Below are 27,412 nucleotides of genomic sequence, written 5' to 3'. Positions count from 1 at the left end.
TAAAAACATATTAAAAATATTTCTTAAAAATCTATTACAGATTTCTGATATTAAAACTTTAGTTTCTTAAATATAAATGCTTAAAATTTACATTCTTCAGGAAGAACATAGTGAAGATCAAATAAAAAACCATGTGAGAAAAAATTAGGAAAAAAAATTGAGAATGGAATGGAACTCTGTAAAAGTGAGCAGAATAGCTCAAACTGACAGTTTGCTGTTGGTCCATCCTCCCCCACGCTGTCTACACCCTCCTCCTCCTCCTCCAGCTCCAGCTCCAGAGGCCCACGCAGGACCTTGGTGTCTCTCCTACACAGACATGCATCATAGTCCACGCATGCTGCTGCCACTCAGAATGTGCCAAGCCTGTGTCTTAAAACATGAGCTGCCTTACATTACCATATCTCAAGACCTGATGGTTTATCATCTCCTTCCAGATAACACTTACAATTTTCAACTCACAGATTTATTCTTAAAATGGCATAAGGGATTTCAGATGACTTTCTCAGCAATGGTTATCTTTAGAGAGACAAGTAGGACTGGAGAGACTTTCATGGTTTAAGTTTTATTATGAGTTTACATAATAGAAAGTAAGATGAAAATATCTATAACTTTTATGTAAAAGATAACCTCTCTACAGAGTATGTTCATTAATAGACTGGAAGGATACACCGCCACCCCCGAATGGGGAATTGGGTAGATTTCTTTATACTGTATCCCCTCCCCCTACAAAAGGTCACAACTTAACAGAAAACAATTCCATTTTGAAAAGATGAAAGGGACTTTAAAGATCTTGTGAAAATGCCTCACTCCACCCCACGTCATTTAACAAAAGAGGAATCTTAGGTTTTGAAAGGTTAAGAATCTTGTCTAAAGTCACACAGGATTACAGCCCAGGCCGCTCAATCCCAGCGCTCACGCCAATGGTCTCTGCCGCTCTTGGATTTCAGCAGCAGGTAGTCAAGTGGCAGAGTGAGTAGGAGACAGATTTTGGGAAGGGCCCACTTTGTGGGGCTCTGCAGTCTCCCTTATACAGGTGACTCCCCCAAGCCTGCTGCCACACTATGACAGCCATTAAGAGGGTCCCAGGACGGAACCATCCCCTGTCTTAACAAGGCAAGATGGAACAGTTAAAAAACAGTCTGACAACTCTTAGTTAGAAAGCTGTCAAACAGGGATACTCAGGGAAACTAAATCCCCTAACCATTTATTAATTACCTTTTAAAACTCATTACATTTTAAGAGATGCAAAAGTTCTTTTGAAGTTTGACATTTGATATTAAAGAGGATTTGGACCTGACTGCTTCTCTACTGAGAGAGGAGGGATTAAAAAGTATACTCTTTGTTGTAATTAATTGTGCATTTGATAAATAAAAAAATATGCACTACATTTTTTTTTTTAATCCTCACCCAAGGACATTTTTGCATTTATCTTCAGATAGAGTGGGAGGGAGAGAGGGGGAAGAGAGAGAGAGAAACATCGATGCGAGAGAAACACATCAAGTGGCTGCCACGCACACGACCCCAACTGGGGCTGGAGACAAACTGCAACTGAGGTACGTGCCCTTAGTGGGAACCGAACCCGGGACTCTCTGGTCTGTAGGCCGACGCTCTAACTGCTGAGCCAAACTGGCCAGGGCTGCGTGCACCACATTTTTCATGATACGAATTAAAGGTGGTAACACATGACAAAGATCTGCTTGCCTGATGGGTCAAGCATTCAGAGGGGTTCAGAAACCTTGCTTGAAACAGGTCTGGAATTTATAAGGTGTCGACCATGTTGCTTAGTCGGGTTACAGTCACATAAATACCACCAATGTGCTAATATCACTCTGTGATCACCACATCTATTTTATTTACCACCATTAATTCCAACAGTGACTGGCTCTTGAATGTTCATGAAGGTTGAAGTCGTGACTATAAATGAATGAGTCTGAGTCTGTGTTCATTCATTATTTTATAGTTTCCCTACATAAAATTCCCTTTTAACCCTAACATTAGAAGTTGTAGCCCTGGCCAGTTGGGCTCAGCGGTTAGAGCATCGGCCTGCAGTCCTGTGAGACCCGGGTTCGGTTCCCACTAAGGGCATGTACCTCGGTTGCAGTTTGTCCCCGGCCCTGGTTGGGTCGTGTGGGTGGCAGCCACTCGATGTGTCCCTTTCACGTAGATGTTTCTCTCTCTCTCCCTCCCACTCTATCTGAACAAAAAAATGAAAGAAATGTCCTCAGGTGAGGATTTAAAAAAAAAGAATGATAAAAAAAAAATGTATCAACTCATTACATTTTAAGAAATGGCGGGAAGAAAAGCCTACATTAGATTCTCAAGAGAAAAGTTATATATAAAAACATTTCTTAGAGAATACTCATTAGATGAAGACATATAATATTTTTGGTTGCTTGGTTTCCATGTTACATTTAATAGGGATATTGAACTTGACTATACTCAACACTGGATAGGGACGAACAGGTTATTCATTGCTAATATGACTCTTGGTTTTTCTATGCAATAGACATTTATTGAGCATAAATATGGGCTTTCCTCTTTCGTTAGCCTCTACCAATTCAGAAAAGACAACACGTTACTTACCATTTGTGTCCTGACATGTTTTCTTCTTCTTTTTCTACTGTTGATGATTTGGGGAGAAGGGGCAGGGAAAAAGCATGAGAGGGTAAGTTATATTATAACCTGAAATAAAACAAATATTTTAACAGTTACACACTATATTACAGTTATATGTTCATCTGACACATAAAAATTCCAATCTAAGCCATTTCTAGCTGTATTTTAGGGGCCCAACCCTATCCTACAATAACACTGTACACTGATGTTGAGAATAGTTTAGCTAAGTAACACTGGAAGAAATATTCCAAATGAAGTTTAAGAAATGAACAAGCAGGTTGGATAAGAAAGGAAGGCTGCAGAAGACTATATAGAGTGAGACCATAGCATACAAAGCAATGCGATATGCTATTAAAGTATAGGGATATGTATAGTGAAGATGTAAAGAATTGCTTAGGGATGGTGAACGCTAAGTTCCAGAAAACAGTTACCACTGCGGGGAGGGGGGGATATTATTCAAGAGGTATATGCAGGGACTTCAACTGTACCCACGGTGTTTGTTATGCTAGGTGGCGAATATACTGCATGTGTGTGTGCCTCTTTAGAGATTTAAATATTTCATAATCACTATTTCTAAAAATGAACCAGCCCAATGCACAAACAACCAACCAAAAAAAGTTGATTTGCTAGAATGAGCTACCAAGAAGGGTAAAAGAAGGAAAATGTGTTTATTTCAGGGTTTTTTTTTTTAAGTTAATAAATTTTTATTTAAGGAACGTCACGTGTTCTGAGTCCTTCCACTGCCTTTGTTTTTCCCGAGTTTGATTCTTTTTAATTTTTATTTATTTTTTTTATCTTCATCCGAGGACATTTTTGCATTTATCTTCAGATAGAGTGGGAGGGAGAGAGGGGGGAAGAGAGAAACATCAGTGTGAAGAGATACATCGAGTGGTCGCCAGTCCCATGCCCAACCGGGGCTGGGGACAAACGGTAACCGAGGTACATGTTCTTAATGGGAACCGCACCTGGGACTCTTGCGTCCACAGGCCAACACTCGAACCACTGAGCCAAACTGGCCAGGGCCCGAGTTTGACCCTTAATCCCCCCCTTTTTTTCTCTCAATCCAGTTGTTTATTTCAGTTTTTACCAGACTAACATTGTGTCTTCACCTCATTTGTAAATACAGGAATCACTTGATGCCTTTGCCCCTCACTCCATGGGCCCCACTCATGGAAGCTAGTCAACCAAGAGGGAGGGGCAGAGCCAACCAACCCAGCCACACTTACCTACCGGTCACGGGAAAGAGTCCTGAGTTCACTACCTAACGGGATGGCCTCTGGCCAGACAGACCGCTGGCCGCCAGTGCAGGCTCAGCGTCCAAATGCTTCCGTGCTCCCACCTAATCAGTGCCATCCTTCTCCCTCTGCCTTAGAAAGGGTCCTGACAACTAGTAGCTCTAAAATGCTTAAAGTTCCCCGGGCTTTTAAAAAATAAGTTAATGGAACTAAATTGAGTGTTGCAATTCCAGGCTTCAGGTGAGAGGAAGGAGGACGTTTTCTTAGTGGCCAGATGCCATGGAATGACAGCATCCCACAATTAGCATCTCTTCCTCTGGAGGGCATCCAGGTTTCTGGACGGGTTGCTTTGGAAATGACATTCATGATGAGTCAGCCTTGCCCTCCGCTCGGTAAATCATGGAGAGGCCATGAACCGCCCACACAGCCTCACAGCAAGGACACATTTACTTTATTTAGCTCAAAGCTTCCATCACAGTTTCTCAGAAAAAGATGCTGCTCAAGGAAATGAAATTATTATACTCTTTCCTTGAGTTCGATTTCACCAGGAACTATTAGGACAGTTAGTACTTTCTGATTAATATTTTTATTGTGGTAAAAAAAAAAAAAACTCACATAAATTTACTCTCTTAACAATTTTTAAGTGTATAGTACAGTACTGTTGACTATCACATTGTACAACAGATCTCCAGAACTTTTTCATCTTGCATGACTGAAACTTTATACCCACTGGGCAACTCCCCATTTCCTCCTCCCTCAACCCCCAGCAACCACCATTGTGCTTTCTGTTTCTGAGTTTGTCTTAGCTCCTTCATGTGAGTACATCATGCGACCTTTGTCTTGTGACTGGCTTATTTCACTCAGAACAATGTCCTCAAGGTTCATCCATGTTGTAACATCTGACAAATTTTCCTTCTTTTTTAAGGCTGAATAATATTCCCTTGTATGTGTGTAGCACATTTTCTTTATCTGTTCATACACTGAAGGACATTTATTTTTTATTTTACTTTATTTTTTTATCTTTATTGATTTGAGAGAGAGAAGAAGTGAGAGGGAGACAGAAATAGAAACATCGATGAGCGAGAACATCGATTGGCCGCCTTCTGCATGCCCCCCACTGGGGATTCGGCCCACAACCTGGGCATGTGCCCTGACCGGGAATCAAACTGGTGACCTCTTGGTGCATGGGTCAACGCTCAACCACTGAGCCACACCGGCTGGGCCACTGATGGACATTTAGATGGCTTCTGCATCTTGGCTATTGTGAATAATGCTACAATAAACATGGGTGTGAAGACACCCCTTCAAGATCCTGTTTTTATTTTTATATACCCAGAAGTGGGATTGCTAGACCACATGGTAGTTCTATTTTTCATGGGTGAGAAACATTCATGCTTTCCCCCCAGTGAGGGCACCATTTCACAATGCTCCACCAACAGTGCTTCAAGGCTCCAATTTCTCCACATCTTCACCAGAAACTTGTTATTTTCTGGATTTCTATTTTTTTTTTTAGCAGTCATCCTAATAGGTGTGAGGTGATATGTCACTATGGTTTTAATTTGCTCTTCCCTGATCATTAGTGAAGGTAGGCATCTTTTCTTATGCATATTGGCCATTTGTGTCTTCTTTGGAGAAAAGTCTATTCAAGTCCTTTGCCTATTTTCTAATTGGGGAATTTTTTTGTTATTGCATTACCACAGAGGAGTGCTGGAGATTCTGGAGATTCACCCTTTATTAGAAATATGGTTTGCAAATATTTTCTCCCATTCAGTAAGTTGTCTTTTCACTGCCGAATATTTAATTTGCTACAACTTTTTGATCAATTTTTGATCATTAAATTATCTAATAATTTAAGTCTTTTGTGGTAAAATAGATAATAAAATCACTGAGGAAACTGCCCCTTTTACCTGGATTTCCAAGCTACTTCCAGATTACGATGCCACGTGGCAGTGTTCCTCAGGGTGCTGTTTACAGGCACTTGCACTGAAACCTTCTGGAGTGTTAACATGCTGATTCCTGGGCCCCACCCCTTAACTGCCGAACTAGAGTCTCTGGGAATGGGTCTGGGAACCTGCGTTTGTATAGGCTTTGCAAGTGATTCTTAAGCACATTAAAGTCTGAGTACCACAGCTAAAAGACACACAGGGAAAATTCTTTCTGGAAATGGACTTTACTTGAATAAACTGCTGGACTATATGCAACTTGAGAAAAGGGGTCATGAGTGGCAAAATCAAGTCCACTGCACAGGCACATCTGAATGTCTCAGGACAGGGCAGAGGCAGCCAGAGCCTGCATCTCCTTTCATGTAGGGACGATTAAAACACAACCTGAATATTTCCTGACAAAACCATCTCATCTTGCTCTAGTACTTCCTAAACCCATTGTCAAAACCAATACTTTAAAAAATGGTTACAATTGCCATCCATTCATTTATTTCAGTTCATCGGTTTGGTTTATCAAAAATGCATTAAGCATCTAATTAATATGTGCCAGGCACTGTCCCTGGCCTCAAGGAACTTACAGTCTAGATCGATTCTAAGCAATAGAAATATACTATGAGCTACATATGTAATTTTAAATGATCTAATAGCCATGTTAAAAAAGTAAAAGGAGCCCTGCCGGTGTGGCTTAGTGGTTGAGCACTGACCCATGCACTAGGAGGTCACCAGTTCGATTCCTGGTCAGAGCACATGCCTGGGATGTGTGCCCAATCCCCAGTGGGGGGCATGCAGGAGGCGGCCAACTGATGTTCTCTCTCATCAATATTTCTATCTCTCTTCCTCTCCCTTCCTCTCTCTCTAAAACCAACATAGAAAAAAATTTTTTAAGAAAATAAAAGTAAAAGGAATGAATAAAATTATAAAAAGTAATATACTTTATTTAACCCAGTATATCTAAAATATTATTTCAACATGTAATCAATACAAAAATTATATATTTTGCATTTGTGTTTTTGTAACAAGTGTGAAAGCAGGTGTGTACATTATACTTACAATACAGTACATAGCCACTGGACCTAGCCACATTAAGTGCTCAATGGCCACATGCACTTAGTGGCTACAGTACTGGACAGACAGGAAAGACAGACATATAAACATAATTTCCAGACTCATGAGACTCTTGACATTTGCAAGGGACCTATAAAAATATCTTCCTGAATTCCCAAATTTGTAAGTTCTGCTGTAAAAATATCATTTCCCCTGCCAAGTGCAATAAAGTATGCAATTAGCTAATACTTCAGGTCACGATTCTGCAAAGGAAGCTATTGCTCCACTTCTCCCACTTACGAACGAAACCCCAAATGAATGGAATCATGTCTCCAACTTTTTAATGGCACAGAGAAGACTTCCTAAAGTTCTGCTTGTCACCACCTTGCCTTGGGGGACAAGCAAAGAAGAGCAAGTACCAAGTTGCTTATGGACTGTGCGTGCCGTGAGAAGAAAAAAAAAGCACCGATATTGTTAAATTCAGCACGACTTGCCCACAGGAATGGCAGATGAGCCAGTAATAATTAAGACCTACTCAAAGAAGTAGGGGTCCAAGAGTTAACAGATCAGTGAAAATCAAGTTCCTAATTTTGATGCAACAATTCTGAGGGTGGGTAGGGTGGGTGGGTTAGTGAGAAACAGGCTAAGACAAGAAATAAAGAGGAACGATGTTTCCCTGCTCAGAGATGGGACTGCTGTTGAGGTCAGCACCTCCTGCTTAGGTGACACTATGACCATCAACCTAATTCTCTTACACTTTTCCAGGCTGCACCTTGATGGGGATGCAATACTTTCACCTCCTGCTCCAAGGCCGGGCATTAAAACCACAGCTGTTCTCGGCCACATCTGTGTGGGGAGAACTTGGAGAACAGGGAGGAGGGATACTCTGTTCAGATTTTGTACTGGGGTTCTGTACAATAATTATGCTTGTTTTCCTCTATGCTTTTCTTATGTGCTTGCTGTGGTGTCTTTTTTTTTTTTTCTTACAGCATACAAGTTAGACATTTATATGACTTACAAAGTGATGCTCCCAGTGAGTCTCGTACCCCTGACGGCACAAGTAATTATTACAATATTATTGTTTATACTCCCTATGCTGTATTTTACATCCCTGCTACTATTTTGCAACTGCTCATTTGCACATCTTAATCCCTTCACCTTTTTCACCCAGCCCGCCAACCTTGCTCCCCTAGCAACCATCTGTCTGTTTTCTGTATCCGAGTTTATTTCTGTTTTGTTTATTTTATTTTTTAGATTCCACATATAAGTGAAATCACATGGTATTTATCTTTCTCTCTCTGACTTATTTCACTTAGCATAATATCCTCCAGGTCCATCCATGCTGTCCAAATGATAAGATTTTATTCTTTTTCATGGCTGAGTAATATTCCACTGTGCATATGTACCATCTTTTCTTTATCCAACTGTCTATTGATGGATACCTAGGTTGTTTCCATATTTTGGCTATTATAAATAATGCTGCAATGAGCATAGGATGCATGTATCTTTTTAAATTAGTGTTTTGGGTTTAATTTTTTTACCTATGAGTGGGGTTGCTGAGTCATATCATAGTTCTATTTTTAATGTTTTGAGGTACCTCCATACTGTTTTCCATAGGGGCTGCACCAATTTTCAGTCCTACTAATAGTATATGAGGGTTCTCTTTTCTCCACATCCTAGCCAAAACTTGATTGTTAATTTATTATCATTTTATCCACCTGTGTGGACAGGCTATCACTATTCTACTTGTTTTTATTTCCCATGGCTATTGAAAAGCAATTCTGAACAAACTAGATGGCCAATACATAAGCAAAAGTTTTTTCTAAATACCCTCAAGATACTTTTCTGATTCTGCTAGGTTCACAGAATGCTAAAGCAAGCCTGATTTAAAAGAAGAGTTTGATGCATCGCTACAAAGAAGAGAAGTCAGTCTGTCCTCGGCAGCCTTAAACCCCGATACTGAATTTTCTTCCTTGGAGATAGAACATGGCAAAGTATTTTCATTCCATAAAGGCTTCCTTCAGCAGCACTGAACATTTGTTCTGGCCCAGAACCCCTTTCTATGAGCTTATGGAGTTAGCTAATGGCACCTCTGATTATATCTGGATTATGCAAATAATCTAAAATTCTTAAGCCAACCCTTACTCGGAGTAAAGGTAATACCAGTAGCTATATTTCACCATATCAGTACCTCAACTTGCAAAAATATTTCAATTAGCTTCCTCCTGAACCACACTTCCTGTGTAGTTTCAGGTTTACATTAATTACCCTTCCAGTATTAGCAGATCGTTCTCTCCCATCAGTGAGCAGTTTTTCTGTTAGCTGGAGTACTAGCTGAAACTGAGTCCAGAATCCCCTTTCCTTGTATCTCTACTGAACACAAAGTGGATTCTCTTGAATTACAGATCTGAACCACTGCCAAATTTGGGATTTTCCTCTCTAATTTATTCAAAATTGTTACTTTCTAACTAAAAATTGTCACTATCATAGAGCTCTTCAGTGATGATGTGCACACCATTTCTAGCTTTCTATGGGAAGTGAGCTATTTTACCCCTGTAAGAATCATGCATTTAAAGAGAACAGAACAGACTTGTGAATCCATAAAAATTCTAGAAGAAAATGTAGGTAACAAAATTTCGGACATCACACGCAGCAGAATTTTCACTGATACAATGCTGAAGGCAAGAGAAACAAAGGAAAAAATTAATATATGGGACTACATCAAACTAAAAAGCTTCTACACAGCAAAAGAAACAAGTATCAAAGTGAAACAAGTACCAAAGTATCTACATGGGAGAGCATAATTGCCAACAATACGCCAGATAAGGGGTTAATTTCCAAAATATATAGAGTACTCATACAACTCAACAAAAGGAAGACAAAGAACCCAATTAAAAAATACTCAGAGGGCCCTGGCTGGTTTGACTCAGCAGTTAGAGTGTCGGCCCGTGGACCAGAGAGTCCTGGGTTCAGTTTCCACTAAGGGCACGCACCTCAGTTGCAGTTTGTCCCTAGCCCTGGTTAGGGTCGTGTGGGTGGCAACCACTTGATGTGTCTCCCTCACATCCATGTTTCTCTCTCTCTCTTCTTCCCTCTCTCCCTCCTGCTCTACCTGAAGATAAATGCAAAAATGTCTGCGGGTGAGGATAAAAAAAAAAAAAAAAATGGGCAGAGGACCTAAATAGACACCTCTCCAAACAGGACATACAAATGGCCAAGAGACATATGAAGAAATACTCAACATCACTAATCATCAGAAAGATGCAAATTAAAACAACTGTGAGGTATCACCTCACACCTGTCAGAATGGCCGCCTTCAACAAATCATCAAACAAGAAGTGCTGATGAGGGTGTGGAGAAAAGGGGACTCTAGTACACTGCTGGTGGGAATGCAGACTGGTGCAGTCACTATGGAAAACAATATGGTGTTTCCTCAAAAAATTAAAAATTGAACTGCCATTTGACCCAGTGATCCCACTTCTAGGAATATACCCTAAGAAGCCTGAAACACCCATCAGAAAAAAAATATACATACCCCTATGTTCATAGCAGCACTATTTACAATAGCTAAAATCTGGAAACAGCCCAAGTGTCCACCAATAGATGAGTGGATAAAAAAGCTGTGGTACATGTACACAATGGAATACTATGTAGCTATATGAAAGAAAGATCTCTTATCCTTTGAGATGACCTGGAGGGACCTGGAGAGTATTATGCTAAGCGAAATAAGCCAATCAGAGAAAGACAAATTCCACATGATCTCACTTATTTGTGGAATATAATGAACAAAATAAGCTTATGAACAAAATAGACCCAGAGACATCGAAATGAGTACGATTCAGTCTGACAAACCACAGAGGAGGGGGTGGGGGGAGGGATGAGATAAACCAAAGAACTTATATGCATGTATGCGTAACCAACGGAAATAGACAACAATGATAGTCGGGGTTCGGGAGGAGGGTGTTTGGGAGGAAAAGGAGAAACATCTGTAACAAAAATAAATTAATTAAAAAACTGAGAAGATACTAAAAAATAATAATAGAGAGAACAGAACAGAGTCTTACAGTATTATTGGCGTGAAGTGGTACATTTGTACTATCACATAGGAAATTGACTCATGCCCAATCACCAGCTTCATAGCACCACACATCACTGAGTAAGATGCAAATCTGTTTACATTCCACCATTCCTGAACCTGGGATGTGTCCTACAACTGATACTTTGTCAACTGTTTGGCAGTCATTTTTTTTTGCTTCGTGGAACATAAGATGGTAAAAGATCTCATGAGTAATGGTTTCTTATATTTGATGCAATACAAAATAATTGGTTAAAAATCAATCCTCTGTAAAATTACACGTCCCTACACGCCACAGACTTTGGGGGCTGTCTGTGTATAACCGAAAAGAATCTGAAGTGAGGGAATGCCAAGTGTCATGATGGAGGAAGGTGCCCAGGATTAGAAGAACAGAGAGGAGAGGGCCCAGAGCTGGCTTCCTCCATGGCCTTTGGGCTGAGTTTCTAAGAATCAGCAGTGGCTGGCCATGTGAAGGTTAAGAGGTTGTGTGTGCATGTGTGGGGCAGCAGTGGTGGGTGGATTCTTCCAGGCAGAGGGATAACAAATTCTTCCACGGTAGAACTGCATGGTGTACATACAACCACCCATAAGCAGATGTGCATTCCCATAACAAAGAAAGAAGTGCTCAAACGGGTCGCTCAGGTGGTTGAGTGTCGTCCTGTACACGAGAAAGTTGCAGGTTTCATTCCTGGTCAGGGCACATACCTAGGTTATGGGTTTGGTCCCCAGTTCAGGTGCAGGAGACAACGAATCGATGTTTCTCTCTCACATCAATGTTTCTCTGTTTCTCTCTCTCTCTCTCTCTCTCCAATTAATAAAAAAATATCCTCGGGTGAGGATTAAAAAAAAGAAAGATGATGTGACTGGGGAGACATAGGAGCCAATCTCTGAGGCCACCTGTTGTCACTTGCAGCATTTAGATATATTCTGTAGCCCCTGGAGGGTAGACAACGCTATTTGTTTCACATATAGTAAACGCCTTCTATGTCAGGTCTGGAGAGTTCATCTTGGACTATAAAAAAATGTTGGAAGCCTGTGGCATGTCTCTTAGATCTAGCTTTCCATTGCATGACACCAATTTATATAATTTTCTGCTGGTTCCATATATCCATTATTTCAGAGATTAGCTTCATCTAGAAATGTTGGCCATTTCCAATAGTACTTTGTTTTGTCATTGGGTTTATTTCTCTGGTGCAATCTCAGAACCATGGAAGTCACATAATTTAGAGCCTACAGGAAAACAAGACACAATCAGATGAAGCTCCTTCCTTTGAAAAGGGGGACCTGTGATCAAGAGAGGTCACTGAGGGGTCTGAGAGAACAAACCAGTCAGCTCCAGGGCCTGAGCTTCAGTGCAATGCAGGCTCCTGATGGCTTGGCCGACAAACAGAAGAAATACAACTGTCAGTGGTTCCAGCCACCGAGTTTTTATAATAATATTTATACATTTCTTTTGCTTCCAGTATTTTCCATCTCTTTCCAGAGGTTTATATCTAGTCACTTTCTCTTATGTCAATAATGATATTTATAATTTCCCATAAGTGTGTGAAGTATAAATATTAAAGCAGTTTCAGTAGAAAGAGAGAACAAACTGAAACAATCCTCTAGGCATAATTAACCATACTTATTATTTTTTAAATATTGATTCACCAGATCATGTTCACACAGTTGAGATGAGAGATCCCTATGGGGGGTGGGAAGTTAAATTTTTTTCCATCTTCTCAAAAGCTAAACATTAACGTAATTTTAACTAGCTTTTATGTTTTTCCCATCTCTCAGATATCACACAGCTTCTCCTTTTAGATTTTGTTAGGGCTATGATTACTTGGGTATTCCATATAACTTTAACTGAATTCTGTTTCTAGTTGAGTTTTATGTCTTCTACAAATGGTTTTTGACATTTCATAAATTCACAACTAAAAGTGAAACATGATCATGCTTTAATTTTGTGAGTCATGCTTTAATTTTGTGAGTCATGCTTTAATTCTGTGAGTCAGCAAATCTTAAAAGAGAATTCTAACCTTATTCAAGGCAGCTAGAAGATGGATGAGTTTTTATTTAAATCCTATGCGTGAAAGTCACTGTTAATATTTGAATTTTAGATGATCATTTCATTCACATTTTGAAACAGCTTAGATATTATTATATTGGCATTAATTAAGCTTAATGGTGCTTTAAACCTATTAAAATCACATCCCTAAAGTAAATATTTTTTTTTATCCTCACTTGAAGACATTTTTCCATTTTTTGTTCAGGTGGGGGGGGGAGGGAGAGGAAGAGGGAGAGGGGGAGAGAGAGAGAGAGAGAGAGATGTGAAAAGGGACACATCGAGTGGCTGCCACCCACACAACCCAACCAGGGCCGGGGACAAACTGCAACCGAGGTACGTGCCCTTAGCAGGAACTGAACCTGGGTCTCTCTGGACCGCAGGCCGATGCTGTAACCACTGAGCCAAACCGGCCAGGGCTAAAGTAAATATTTTAATACCAATATAAGTTGTCTCCCAATATGCTGCTCAATGTAAAATAAAACCCTTAAACCCATGGCCATGCCACACACTTCCTCCTCCTCCAGGTCATTCCACCCACCTGCCCTTCCTCTGCTTGTCTGTAAAACAGTCGAGTAGGCTGGCTGGCATCTAGAATGCCCTCAGTCACAAAAACTACAAAGCTAATTTTAGTTACTTTTAGAGACATGAATATACAAGATAAAGTTTAGAGATGATGAATACATCCTTTTTAAAGATGAGGAAATTGGGGTTCCAAAAATGGAGAAAATGTGTCCAAAATCAGGGTAAAGATCAAGTTCACAAGGAGGAATACTGAGACTGGAATATGAATCGCAGCTGATGCCCTCCTCCTTCCCTTCTTCTGTTCTAAGAGATGTTTCTCCAAGGAAAATATCTAACATAGCATCCCATTCTAAGAAACTAAAACAAACAGCCAAGGCATTCTCCAAAAGGTTTCCCTCTTGAACATTAATATTAGTTAAAAATATCAGTCATGCCCGGCTGGTGTGGCTCAGAGGTTGAGCGTCGATCCATGCACCACGAGGCCACCAGTTCGATTCCTGGTCAGGGCACATGCCCAGGTTGTGGGCCAAATCCCCAGTGGGGGGGCATGCAGGAGGTGGCCAGTCGATGTTCTCTCTCACTGATGTTTCTATCTCTCTCCCTCTACCTTCTCTCTCTCTCAAATCAATAAAGAAAAAAATAAATAAAAATATTAGTCACTATTGAGCAGTCCAAATACGGCCAGTCTGAATTCAGATATGATTTATATGTAAAATATACACTAGATTTTGAAGACTTAGTACTGCTCACCAAAAAGGTAAAATATTTCATTAATCTATATCTTATATTTTATATTTATAAAAAATATATGTATTTTCTATTGATTTATATAATAAACTATTGATTTATATAATTATATTATGTATATGTAAACATATATTTACATATTCTATTATTTATTTCTATTTTATATTTATTTATATATTATATATGTATTTTTATATTTTATGTTGAAATGATATTTTGAATATATTAGGTTAAATAAAATATATTACCTAATTTCACCTGTTTCTTTTTAGTTTTTAGAATGCTCATACCAGAACATTTTAAATTATATATGTGGCTGCCATTATATTTTTATTGGACGGCCTTGGTCTATGGCATTAAGCAAATCAACAAAGAGCTAGAAATTAATTCCATAACTAAGGTCACTGATATCTTCTACAGATGCAAATACCTTTAAACAGTGCTTTCTCCCCAGAAACTCTGATAATTATTTTCATAAATGTCATTACAAAAATAAAATCTCAAATGTACACACTTACGGATATATACAAAAACTATACACATGTGAGTGTATATGTACATGGTTTTTATAAATGACCTACAAAATGGTTGCACTATATTTTCATATTAAGTTTCTTTAAAATGGTTCAAATCTATCTGCAAAATGTACTATTTGTTTCAAATCAGATTAATGTGAGTGAGAAATAGATGAACTACTATAAGAACATAAATGTGAAAAGATAAGAAGGAGGTGGGGGAGGTAGAAGTGGGTATAAGGCAGATAAATGGTGATGAAAGGAAACTTGACTTGGGTTGGTGAATACCCAATCCAATATACAGATGGTGTTTTATAGAACTGTATACCTGAAGACGATATAATTTTATTAGCCAATGTCACCTCAATAAATTCAATAAAAAAGAAAAGGATAATCTCTCTCCCTACCTCCCTCCTTCTCTCTCTCTCTTTCTCTACATAAAAATATACACCTACATTTTTCTCTCCCTTCTCTCTAAAATCAATAAACAGCCCTGGCCGGTTTGGCTCAGTGGTTGGAGCGTCGGCCTGCAGTACAGAGAGACCCGGGTTCGGTTCCCGCTCAGGGCACGTGCCTCGGTTGCAGTTTGTCCCCGGCCCTGGTTGGTCGTGTGGGTAGCAGCCACTCAATGTGTCCCTTCACATTGATGTTTCTCTCTCTCTCTCTTCCTCTCTCTCCCTCCCACTCTATCTGAACAAAAAATGGAAAAATGTCCTCGGGTGAGGATAAGAAAAATAAATAAATAAATAAATAAACATACTCTGGTGAGGATTAATGATAATACTAATACAAGAGGAGGGAAGACTCCCAAGCTCATTTTTACGAGGCCAGCATGATTCTAATTCCTAAACCAGAAAAGGACACTACAAAGAAAGAAAATTATAGGCCAATATCCCTGATGAACATGGATGCTAAAATCCTCAACAAAATATTAGCAAACCACATCCAGCAATACATTAAAAAGATGATATCCCATGATCAAGTGGGATTTATTCCAGAAATGCAAAGTTGGTAAAATATCCACAAATCAATAAACATGATACACCACATAAACAATGAAGGATAAAAACCACATAATCATATCAATAGATGCAGAAAAAGCATTTGATAAAATCCAGCACCCATGTATGATAAAAACTCCACAAAGAGGGAATAGAGGGAACATATCTCAATGTAATAAAGGCCATATGTGACAAACCCACAGACAACATGATACTCAATGAAAACTGCATTTCCCATACGATCTGGAACAAGACAGGGATGTCAGCTTTTACCTGTACTATTCAACATAGCACTGAAATGGTAGCCACAGCAATCAGACAAGAAGAAGAAATAATAAGCATCTAAACTGGAAAGGAAAAAGTAAAACTGTCATTATTTGCAGATGACATACTGTGTATAAAGAACCCTAAAGATTCCACCAAAACACTACTAGAACTGATAAATGAATTCAGTAAAGTAGAAGGATACAAAATAAATATCAAGAAATCAGTTGCATTTTTCTTTTTTTTTTTTTTTTTTGGTTAAGCCTCACCCAAGGATACTTTCCCACTGATTTTTAGACAGAATGGAAGGGAGAAAGGGGAGAGAGAGAAAGAGAAATATCAATGTGAGATAGACACATCAATTAGTTGCCTCCTGCACGAGCCCAACTGGGACTGGAGATCAAATCTGCAACTCAGGCACTGGCCGGTTTGGCTTAGTGGTTAGAGTCGGCCTGCGGTCCGGAGAGACCCAGGTTCAGTTCCCGCTAAGGGCATGTACCTCGGTTGCAGTTTGTCCCCAGCCCTGGTTGGTTGTGCGGGTGGCGACCGCTCAATGTGTCCCTTTCACATCGATGTTTCTCTCTCTCTCTCTGTTCCTCTCTCTCCCTCCCACTCTACCTGAACAAAAAATGAAAAAATGTCCTCGGTTGAGGATGATAAAAAAAAAAAAAAAAAAAATCTGCAACTCAGGTATGTGTACCTGATCAGGAATGGAACCCATGACCCTTTGGTCAGCAGGCCGACGCTCTAACTGCTGAGCCAAACCAGCCAGGGCTCAGTTGCATTTTTATACACCAATAATGAACTATCAGAAAGAGAAACTATGGAAACAACCCCATTTACAATTGCATGAAAAAAAATACCTAAGAATAAATTTAACCAAGGATGCAAAAGACCTGGCCCTGGCCAGTTTGGCTCAGCGGTTGAGTGTCGGCCTGCAGACCAGAGTGTCCCGGGTTCAGTTCCCACTAGGGTCACGTACCACCAAAAAAAAAAAAAAAAGACCTGTACTTGAAAAATTTTAAGACACTGAAGAAAGAAATAGAAGAAGATACAAACAAGTGGAGCATATACTGTGTTCATGGATATGAAGAACTAACATCATTAAAATGTCCATACTACACAAAGCAATCTATATATTCAATGCAATTCCTATCAAGATACTAATGGTGCATTTCACAGAACCAGAAAAAAATATTCCAAAATAACCATAAAAGATCCCAAATAGCCACAACAATCTTGAGAAAGAAGAACAAAGTCAGAGGAATCATGCCACCTAATATCGAACTATACTACATGGCCATAGTCATCAAATCAGCATGGTACTGGCATAAAATCAGACATGTAGATCAGTGGAACAGAATAGAGAACCCAGAAATCAATCACATTTTTATGGTTAATTAATATTTGACAAAGGAGGCAGGACACACCAGGGGGTAAAGTCTATTCAGTAAATGGTGTTGGGAAAACTAGACAGATGCATACAAAAATAATGAAACTAGATCACCTTCTTACACCATGCACAAGAATAAACTCAAAATGGATTAAATATTTAAACATTAGACTTGAAACCATAAAAATCCCCAAAGAAAACATAGGCAGTAAAATCTTGAACATTTCTTGTAGAAATATTTTTTTTCTGCTATATATCCTCAGGCAAGGGAAACAAAAGAAAAACTAAGCAAATGGGACTATAAACCCCAAAAGTTTTGCACAGCAAAGGATATCATCAACAAAATGAAAAGACAACCAACCCACTGACTCATAGCTACAGAGAACAGACTGACAGCTGTTAAAAGGGGAGAGGGGTTGGGGCTTGGTGAAAAAGGTGAAGGGATTAAGCAAAGTAACAAAAACAAAAACCTCATAGACACAGACAACATTGTGGTGATTACCAGAGGGAAAGGGGGGTGGGGGGAGGTAGAAGAGGGTATAGAGGGGATAAATGGTGATGGAAGGAGACTTGACTTGGGGTGGTGAACACACAATACAATGTAAAGATGACATATTGTAGAATTGTACACCTGAAACCAATATAATTTTATTAACCAATGTCACCCCCAATAAATCCAATAAAAATATTTACATATACCTACAAATATAAAATGTATACAAAATTACATATATATAATTTATATGCAAATACATAGAAATTAATGAATGGTTAAATAATATTACAGATGTGATGGGGAAAAAATACATGAATATAGTGACCACAACTCCATGAAGTCACACATTAGGATAATGTCAGCAATCAGAATAATTAGAGAGACACTAATGTTTACAAGGTTCTTTTTCTTAAATTTTTTACAAGGTTCTTTTCTTTAACATTAAATTCATAATAAAGCATCTTATGTCTCCACAGGACCACTCAGAGGTTGGAGGGAATTTATAGATAATGTAGTCTAATCTCCTGTTTTCATAGAGGAGGGGAACTGAGGCCCAGGACTGAAGAAAATTTCCCAAGGCACACAGTAAGCCTTTTTCATTCGTATTAAATTACTGAAGTACGCAGACACCAACGTGTGGCTTATCAAATGTCTATGCCGTGCACAGGTCCTGCACACAAACCACCACAGCTCCTTGCTCTGGTAATGGCATGGATTCAAGGACTTTGCTGGGTAAAGTTGTGGTCACTAAATCATGTTTGAGTTTGAGCTGGCTTAAGAGCAAGGGGTGAGAGCAGCTCAGGCAGAGGAGGGAGAAGCAAAAAGAGGACCTTAAAATAAAAGTAAGCGAAAGAAAGTAGATGGCAAGAGAAAGCACTGTATTTTCATGTACCCCGACTGACAGAGCCACCTCGCCTAGCTAGCTATACTGGGTCATCAGCTGTTGATATGTGAAAACTCATAAAAGATCCCTTTTCCAGGTTCTCTCTACTTTCTTAGGGAAGAAACTTACAGGATTAAATAGAAGCAATGCCCAGAGTGATTAAGGCATCAGACTGGTTATTTTGATGGGGATCAGGAAGGACAGGGCCATCGGGGGTAGAATAAGTAGAAAATAGCTCAAAGGCCCAGAGCTCCAGGTTAGGAGTGCAGAGAGAAGCAGGAAGCAAGAAGGGGGAGTGGTTTAGCATCATGCAAAGTTTACCCACTTCACAATGATACCCATGCTGCCTGTGGGAACACTGAGGAATGAGCATTAGTTATAAGGACACTCAACCCCTGGCTTTCAGAAAGCAGCAGGTGGAAGAAAACTCCCCAGGGCAATGATGACCAGTCTCCCTTCTCATGCGCTGCAAGGAATTATGGCCCTTGGCATTGCACTGGGCATCTTCTCCCACGTGCAACTTCCAGCACCATGACTAGAACCACTGCTGTTCATTTCTTTTTCTCCCCCTTGCCCCCTCCCACTTTAGTCCATCTATTATTCCTCCTCTTTCAAGTTAATCAACCTCCCTTTCTGCCCTCAACCCATATTCTTCCACCTCTTTCTTCCTCCAGTTACCATCTTCTTCCTTAACTCCGCAGAGTTCTAAGCCCACACAGTCTGGTTCCTTTCCTCAACATACCAGGGAAAGTTTGTCCAACTCAGGTGCTCATCTCACTTGACCTTTGACTAAGCTCCCCTTCCATTCTCGGAAACACCATCTACACTTTCGTTATCTTTTCTATTCTCTTTGTTAGCTCCTCTTCCTCTGTACCCACATCTCAAATATCAGTGATCAATAAGGTTCCAACCTTGGTTGTCTTCTATTACATCTTACTTGCTCTCTCTAGGTGGTTTAATCCACTTCTGTGGCTTCAACCAATAGCTGTGTGTCAATGACTTCCAGAATTAAACACCTCTCCAGAGATTACAATAGGGAGATGGAAGGGTGGATCTGATCTGAAGAAGTATTTAAATTTGCATCTCCTTATGGTAATCTTCACCTGGACAGTCCACAGGCTTGGCAAATTCAGCACATCTAAAGCTAAACTCATCTTCCTCCATCCTTACGCCCAAATCAATCTTCTTCCTGTGGTCCCTATGTTAATTACCAGCATGAAATCCACTGAGAGGCCCAAGTTGAAACCTTGACTTCTCTCTCATCTTTTGCAGCTAGTCTCCAAGATCTCTCCGTTCTGCCTCCTGAAAAGCTATTAACTACCTCTTCTCCTTTCATATTCACATTCAGGACTTAGCCTGCAGAGGCAACACTATCCCTGTATCTGCCCACTCCAATCTTTTACACCACGGTCTGAACTATTACTATAATATGCAAATCTAATTATACCACCCTCCTACCAGAGAAAATTTCATACTTCTTGTCCCCTTTTCAAAAGATTGTATAATCCCTCACACAGAAGTATTCCTTCTGGTCATTTCAGAATGCTAGTGCTTTCCTGAATACACTATGCCACTTGCAGTTTCCTTCCACTTGAAATGTCCTCCCCTCCTTGATCCAGTTGGCCAACTTATACCTACTGCAAGCCTCTCCTCAAATGTCACCTCCTCCATGAAGCCTTCCCCAACCCAACACCTACCCTCCCACACTCAGGGGCCTTCCACTCCTGTCCTCATCACTGAGGAATTAACTGCCCCCTGCTGGTGGTCCCCTGCACTCCCAACACTCTCCTGCAATGAGCTCATTACATCTGCATCTCCTGCACTAGACTGTAAGTCCCTTGAAGGCAGACACCCTAATTGGTTCATCTTTGCCTCCTTACACCAAGCAAAGTAACCTAAAACAGCAGCCCTTTAGTAAATCGTGATAGACAAAGAGCAATAATTATGTGCTACCATTTACAGAGCACTTCACACACATGAAGCGCTTAACCCCATTATCTCATCCCCATACCACCACCGTGAAGGGGATACCAGCCCATTGCAAGTGAGAAGAAAAAAGTGAAGGGATTAAGTTAAACATTGTCCCGGCTGGTGTGGCTCAGTGGTTGAGTGTCGACCTATGCACCAAGAGGTCGCCAGTTCGATTCCCAATCAGGACACATGCCCAGGTTGTGGGCCAAATCCCCAGTGAGGGGCATGCAGGAGGCGGCCAATCGATGTTCTCTCTCATCGATATTTCCATATCTCTCTCCCTTTCCCTTCCTCTCTAAAATAAATAAAGAAAAAAAAAGAAAAAAAAAAAAAAAGAACTACAAATGGTAGTCACAAAACAGTCATGGAGATGCAAAGTAGAGCATAGGAAATACGGTCAGTAATGCTGTAATAACTAGGTACAGTGCCAGGTGGGTACTCGAAATACCGAGGGACCACTCTGTAAAGTATATGATTGTCTAACGGCTATGCTGTACACCTGAAACGAATACAAAATAATACTGAATGTAAACTATAATTGAAAAATAAAATAAATAAAAAAGGAAAAGAAGAGCTTGGAAAGGTGAAGTAGTTTGCCCAAATTCAAATTCAACAACTAGTAAATTCAGATCTGCTTTTGACTCCTGAGCTCCTGTTTTTAACCCCTGCTTTCTACTCCTGGATGAAAGAAATGGATATTGGGCTCTGTTTCTATAAAAACAGTATCTTCTAATCACAGGCCTAGGCCCTGCGTTAGTCCCAAATCCATTACCACCACGGCGCTGGTGCACACCAAACCTCGCTGGTGGACTGCTGGTGGCTCTCAGGGGGGCTCGTTCACCACAACGAGCTCGTTGGGCTCTGGCTAAGTATGCACTCCCCCAGAAATACGCAGAGAAGGCTGGATTTCCCTTAAGTACTTTTAGGTTTCACACACTGGTATCCATGCCCTATTCTGGGAACAGAGAAGTGGGTGTGAGGGATGATGGTAAGTAACAGAAGAGATTTTAATGCGAGCTCCGGGAAAGTAGCTGCAATACTTCCTAGTCCCTCCCTGCACAGATCCTCTCACCACCTAGAATGAGAGGACCTTTCTACACTCAAATCTAGACTCCCGGGGGTAACAATATACCATTATCTATATAATCAGTGGTCCATCACTGAACACATACACCTCGTGTCCCCCCCTCCCCCGTACTGAATTGCATTCCATTCTTTTTCAGTCACCCTCTTTTAATTTTTAGTATTTTCTGTTAAATGTATTCTCAAATTGACCTCTTTATTTTCTCTAATTCTAATGACAATATCTGTCCCTTATTTTCCACTAAGATCTCTACTACCACCAGGACTATTAGGCACATAATTGGAATCAATCCTGTGCTTACCCCAATTAACACATTTAATCCTCTCAGACCACAGATGATTTGCACTTGCCTGAGGTCACTCAGCTAATAAGGGCTATGCATGCACACTGGGCTCCAGCCATGAGGACTACCTGCCGGTATTCTCTCTCTTCGTACTCCTGGATACCGTGCTGGGAAGTCTCCATTCGCAACCCTTTTCACCTGCCAAATCCCTAGTGGTCCTTTAAGGTTCAGGTCAAGGGTCCCTGCTTCCATGAACCTTCTCAGGTTTTCGCTCCTCCATCTCCCACCTGGGTGTGGTGCCCCTGATGTGGGCTTCATCCCTCAATGCTTTTGATGAAACAGAATTGCCGGCTGACTTCTGTATTTCTCCCTTCCCAGGTTCTAGGCTCCTCCAGAGCAGGCTAGGGTCTGGGTCTTGTCTTGGGATTCCCAGTTCCAGCCCAGTGCACAGCACATGGCGCAGACTCAACAGATGCTTGCCGAAAACAGAGTAGTGACCCCACTTCTCTGATTTGGCCAAAGGCCTGGTAGATGATGTTATCCAACTTAGCTGGAGAGATTTCTCGTCATGAGCAATTCCATTTTCTCAGCTTTCCATGAACTCATTGTCTCTTGCTAGGTTTACATTCGGACAAGTGGTTACCATTAGTTCAGGAACAACACGTTTCAGACACTGGGATGTATGCTTCGTGCACACTATGCTTATCCCGACAACACTACCAAGGAGACATCATCCTTATTTTATAAATGAAGTTCAAAATCAGTTATCATCCTAAGTAACTGGTCTCCAGTCACACAGAAGGAAGGCTGGGTGTTAAAAGTATGTATTAAATGCCTTATTATGTACTGTCATCCCTGTCCTGGAGAGATTCATTAATATTTAAAACTACTTCTACACACACACTGCATATATTTGAATGCTGGAATAAAGAAAGCATAGTCAACTAGGATTTAAAGAGGGTCAAGGTATTTCGACCATATGCATTATCCAGGACATCTGATGAAGGTCATCTTAATTTTTTTTTTTTATCAGATTGATAGGGATTATAATACTTATCTCAAAGGGGGTTGAATATGTAGCTTTGTCAAAAAAAGAGGGCACTGGCCCATTTTAGAGCACTATGTTGGATAGAGCTTGGTGCAGTGTTTCTCAAAGTGCATGGAAGGACCCAAAACATCAGAGCCACCTGTGGTGTTAACAGGAGATGAGAGAAGCTAGACTGGGAATCCACATTTAACAAGCCCCCAAATGAGTCTATTAGATGGAAAAGTTTTCTAAATGCCAGGTAATCAACAATGTTTCTCAGGCTTTAATATACACACGAATCACTTGGGGATCTTGTTAAAATGCAGATTGCAATCCAGTGAGCCTAGTGGGCAGGTTGAGATTCTGCATGTCTAACAAGGTCCAAGGGGAAGCCGATGTTGCAGGTCTGTGAATTATATCTGAGTGGCAGGGGTTTGGAAGATCCATCCCCACTGGAACAAATTAGCTTTGCTTTGTTTCTGGACCACAGATTGCATTTCCCAGCTTCAGAAGTAGTCCAAAAAGCCTCAACTCTCAGTACTGGTACAAAATCACCTGAACTACTGAAAACCAAATCAGAACATCGTCCCTCTCACCAGGGGAAAAGCAGTAGCAGGCTTTTCAGATACAGATAGCACATATATTTAGCATATGAAAGAAGAATTTACTGCAACTTCTTGAGTCCTATTTACTGTGCCAAGCATTTTTTATACGTGTGAAAATTAATAAATAGAAACCTCATTTAGAGAACTCTCTCAGTTGTCATTCAACAACACTACTGACGCCAACAGGAGACATACCTTGCATCTCTAACAGGAAATAATACTCCTTCACTACCACAGCAGGAGAAAGAAAAGAGTCTTCCTGGCCCAGTAACAGCTGCCAATGGGAGCCAGCCATAACTCCGCCAACGACAAGTCACTATACTTCGAACTTCCGATTTCCTCCAATGGACTCTTCATTTACAACGGTTCCTTATAAAAAAGCGGTCTTCTCCTTTGTTTCTCTGCACTCAGGAGTGGTTGGTTCGCCACTATATCACGTCCTGAATTGCAATTCTTTGTTGTCCCTGAATAAACCTATTTTCTGGAGATATATCTGGCTATTTGTTAAAGGCCAACCTATATTGTCACTACTCCCCACCACAACCCCACAGAGTGGATATTCTGTCTATGGACATGATGATGTAGAGAGCTTAAGTAACTTGCTCAAGGTCACATGGCTGGCTAGTTGGTGCAGTTGGGGTTCCTATCATGCTCCATTGGGATCCAAAGCCTACATGCTCTCTGCACATCCTCCACAGCGCCAGATAGGATTGTGGTATAAAATGTGGCAGGGTGGGGCTGGGGGGGATTGGGGAAAAAAGTTTACCCTGTATCAATCTGAGTTTAAAGCTCTGTGGAGGCAGATTCTAGATGAGATGAAGATGCAAATAAGGTTAATTAATTAGTGACCTATGTTATCTCATGAACAAAAACATGCAGACAGCAAACTTGTCCACGGTTCTCCTACATCTGGTAATGCAGATGGAGCAGAGCGTGCACTAGTTACCAGTGCACTGATCTTCATGTTGCCACCTCCCCTCAGGCCTCTAGCTGTGAAGCTCAGCCAGGTAGGAGGAACAATTCCTCCTGATACACCTGGCCTACTAACTCCCCTGCCTTCTCTTGTATGAGGTCTCTGTGAACTTAAGGTTCATATCAACACAGATTGTCACTGCCCTGTCATTTCACAGTGGCCACACCTCCCTGCCTCTGATAAAACTGCCTGTACCTGAAAAAACATGTACTGTGTAGTCAAATGTCTTGAAAATGCAGCAATGTTTAAGGTTTTCTTTTGGGTAAGAAAATTGTCTGTATTTTTCACACAGTTGATGTGGAGAGTGAAATACTCAGAGAAAGAGAAAGAGGCTCAGAGAAAGCAGTCAGCTAAATACCAAATGGGGGAAAGGCAGCTATGAAATAAGCTGCCCAGGGATTTACCACCCAGTGTCGTTAGTATTTAATGGCCCATGGGTGAAGTATCCACAGCCAGTATTCTTTAACTTCAGGTTTCTTCACTATTACAATTTGTACTCAGAAGCTTAACTGACTTTTTCTAAAGATCTTTTATATTTACTATAAATAATACAACTATTTACCTACACGTTGCAAAAAGATACATTTAGAAAGCCACATCTCCTGCAATTAAATATCTATGTATATGATGGTCTAAACCCAGTGACATTTGACTATGAAGAATTATAAACTGATTTTACCCCTACGGTATACTTTGCACATGATGTTTCAAAAATAAAAACTGAAACCTAAAGAGAAACTGGTTTGAAAATCCACTTAAAAGTATTTTTAGAATGTGTGTGTATTTTCAATAGAAAGTAAGCAACTAAGTCTGGAGCATTAATTTCAAACCAATAAGCATTTCCTATTTCACCTCCCAACCCCCCAAAACAGTTCAGATCACAGAAAATCTAAACTAAAGGTCAACTGAAACCAATTTGAGATTTCTCGGGACAGACTTGACTGAAATGTTTGCAATGAGTCATAATGTATAGGGCCTTAATGGCTCATGCTTTATGTGCCTTCCTTCCTACATTCAATATCAGTATCATTCTCAAACCAGCTGGTGCTATATTTTCCTGGCCCTGATCATTTATATACTGGATCTCAGTTACCGAGGTTGCCAAAAGCACCCCTTCTCGTGCTGATATTTTTAATACTATCTAAACAGAGGAAAACCTGATTCTCTTTCTAAACTAGGAAGGGCTCCCTCCAACCAGGCAGTTAATACCTTCCACCAGCTAAAGGGCGCAGTACTTTAAGACCCCCAAAGAAAAACTGAAGGGGCCTAGGGGGCACTCCAAGTAAAAAGTGCGAAAGGTTAATAATGGGGAGTCGCTCTGGGCAAAGGCAAGCATAACAGGATATGTCCGTTTCTAGAGGAAGCAGGAGCTGCAATAGCCCCGGGTCAGGAAAGGAGGAGTCAGCAGCACCCAAAGGAAACGGGCGCACCGGGTCTGCAGGGACCTGGCTTGCTTAGGGTCTCTAGATCCAGTCGGGTCCGAGGCAGGTGACCAACCTCGTTCGCAGGGGACCAGTAGCTCAGGCCTCCCGGCAGTAGCGGTTATAAAGAGGTACCCATCTGCTCCGTGCCACCTCCGCCCAAGATGGGTAATGGGGTGAAAAGAAAAGGCAAACACCAGGCGCCACGGCAGGTGAACTTGTCAACAAGTCAGCCCCGGGTAAAAGGACCTTGAGGTCCTGGGGCCGGAGCCGCCGGGAAGCGAGGCGCAGAGTGGGTGGGCTGGGCTGGCGCGGGCGGGGGTGCTGCCGGCGCTGGGGCGAGCGATGGGGCCGGAGCCCGAACGCCGTCCTCCCGCTCCCCCGGGGCTGACGCACGCTCCCATGGCGCGCGCTTCCGCCAGATCTGCCCAGGCCCGAGGGAGCAGGCGGGGGAGGGGAAGGGGCTTCAGCGGTTCCCGCACTGGGATCAGTGGCAGGGGAGGCGACCCGCCTGTCACCCGCCGCCCACGCAGGGCAGAACTGGCAGTCCCAGGCTGGCGCCCCGACTGCCCCGGCTGCCGGGCGACTCGCGCTGCAGCCTGCAGCCCGCCCGGCGCGCCCCCACCCCGGCCCCGGAGGGCAGGTACCTCGGAGCCCCGGCCCCCAGCAGCCTCCGGGCCGTGGTCGGAGCGTCCCTCCAGCTCCCTCATCCGACGTCAGCGTCAGCAGAAGGCGAGGGAAGAGGGCGGGGGAGCGAGGAGCCGGCCCTTCCTGCGGCGGCGGCCGCCAGCCGGAATAGCAACCCGCGGAGCCCGAGCGCCGCAGCGCAGCGCAGCGGCCGGGGGGAGCGGGCGCGGCGGCCGGGGCACCGCCACCGCCCCCTCCCCCTAGCTCTCCGCGCCCGAGACTCCCGGGGGGAAGCCCACCCCCGCCCCAGAACGCCCCGGGATCTGCATGAGGGAGAGGGCTGTGGCCTCACCTCGTTTGGGGTGGGTCCGGGATTGGGGGAGTGAGTCTCCCCCGGTCTACTCCCTGGGGTCTGACCTCCACCACCATCTCCTGGGGTATCCCCCGCTAGGATCTTCGGCCCAGGGTGACCCCGCCCCAGCTCTCCCTCAGGTGTTCCACGTGTCCATAGCGTTTACGTCACAATGACCTGGCCGACAGGTGGGAGCGATAATGAATGGTTCCCACTGTGCCCAATGTAGGGCATGCTACTTGCTTCTACTATAGATTTCTGTGGCTTTGGGGGACAGGAGACTTC

At 41.9% G+C, this 27,412-nt stretch overlaps 1 protein-coding gene across 3 annotated transcripts in view; it reads right to left on the bottom strand.

Moving 5' to 3' along the window:
• The window catches only part of ICA1 (islet cell autoantigen 1), a 147,561-nt gene extending 120,351 nt beyond the window's left edge, over positions 1–27,210 (bottom strand). For 2 of the 3 annotated variants that reach the window (XM_036246877.1, XM_036246878.1), the window contains exons 1-2: positions 27,128–27,210; positions 2,584–2,620 (exon numbers count right to left, since the gene is read on the bottom strand). In XM_036246877.1, the coding sequence (XP_036102770.1) occupies positions 2,584–2,600 (17 nt within the window). In that variant the 5' untranslated portion in view covers positions 2,601–2,620; positions 27,128–27,210. Of the gene's footprint in view, positions 1–2,583; positions 2,621–26,795; positions 26,895–27,127 lie in introns of those variants that run through there. The other variant, XM_036246876.1, reaches the window with a different exon arrangement.
• Positions 27,211–27,412: the final 202 nt, after the last annotated feature.

Source organism: Molossus molossus, unplaced genomic scaffold, assembly GCF_014108415.1.
Source record: "Molossus molossus isolate mMolMol1 unplaced genomic scaffold, mMolMol1.p scaffold_m16_p_7, whole genome shotgun sequence".
Taxonomy (NCBI): Eukaryota; Metazoa; Chordata; class Mammalia; order Chiroptera; family Molossidae; genus Molossus; species Molossus molossus.
This window is presented reverse-complemented; position numbering and strand designations above follow the sequence as displayed.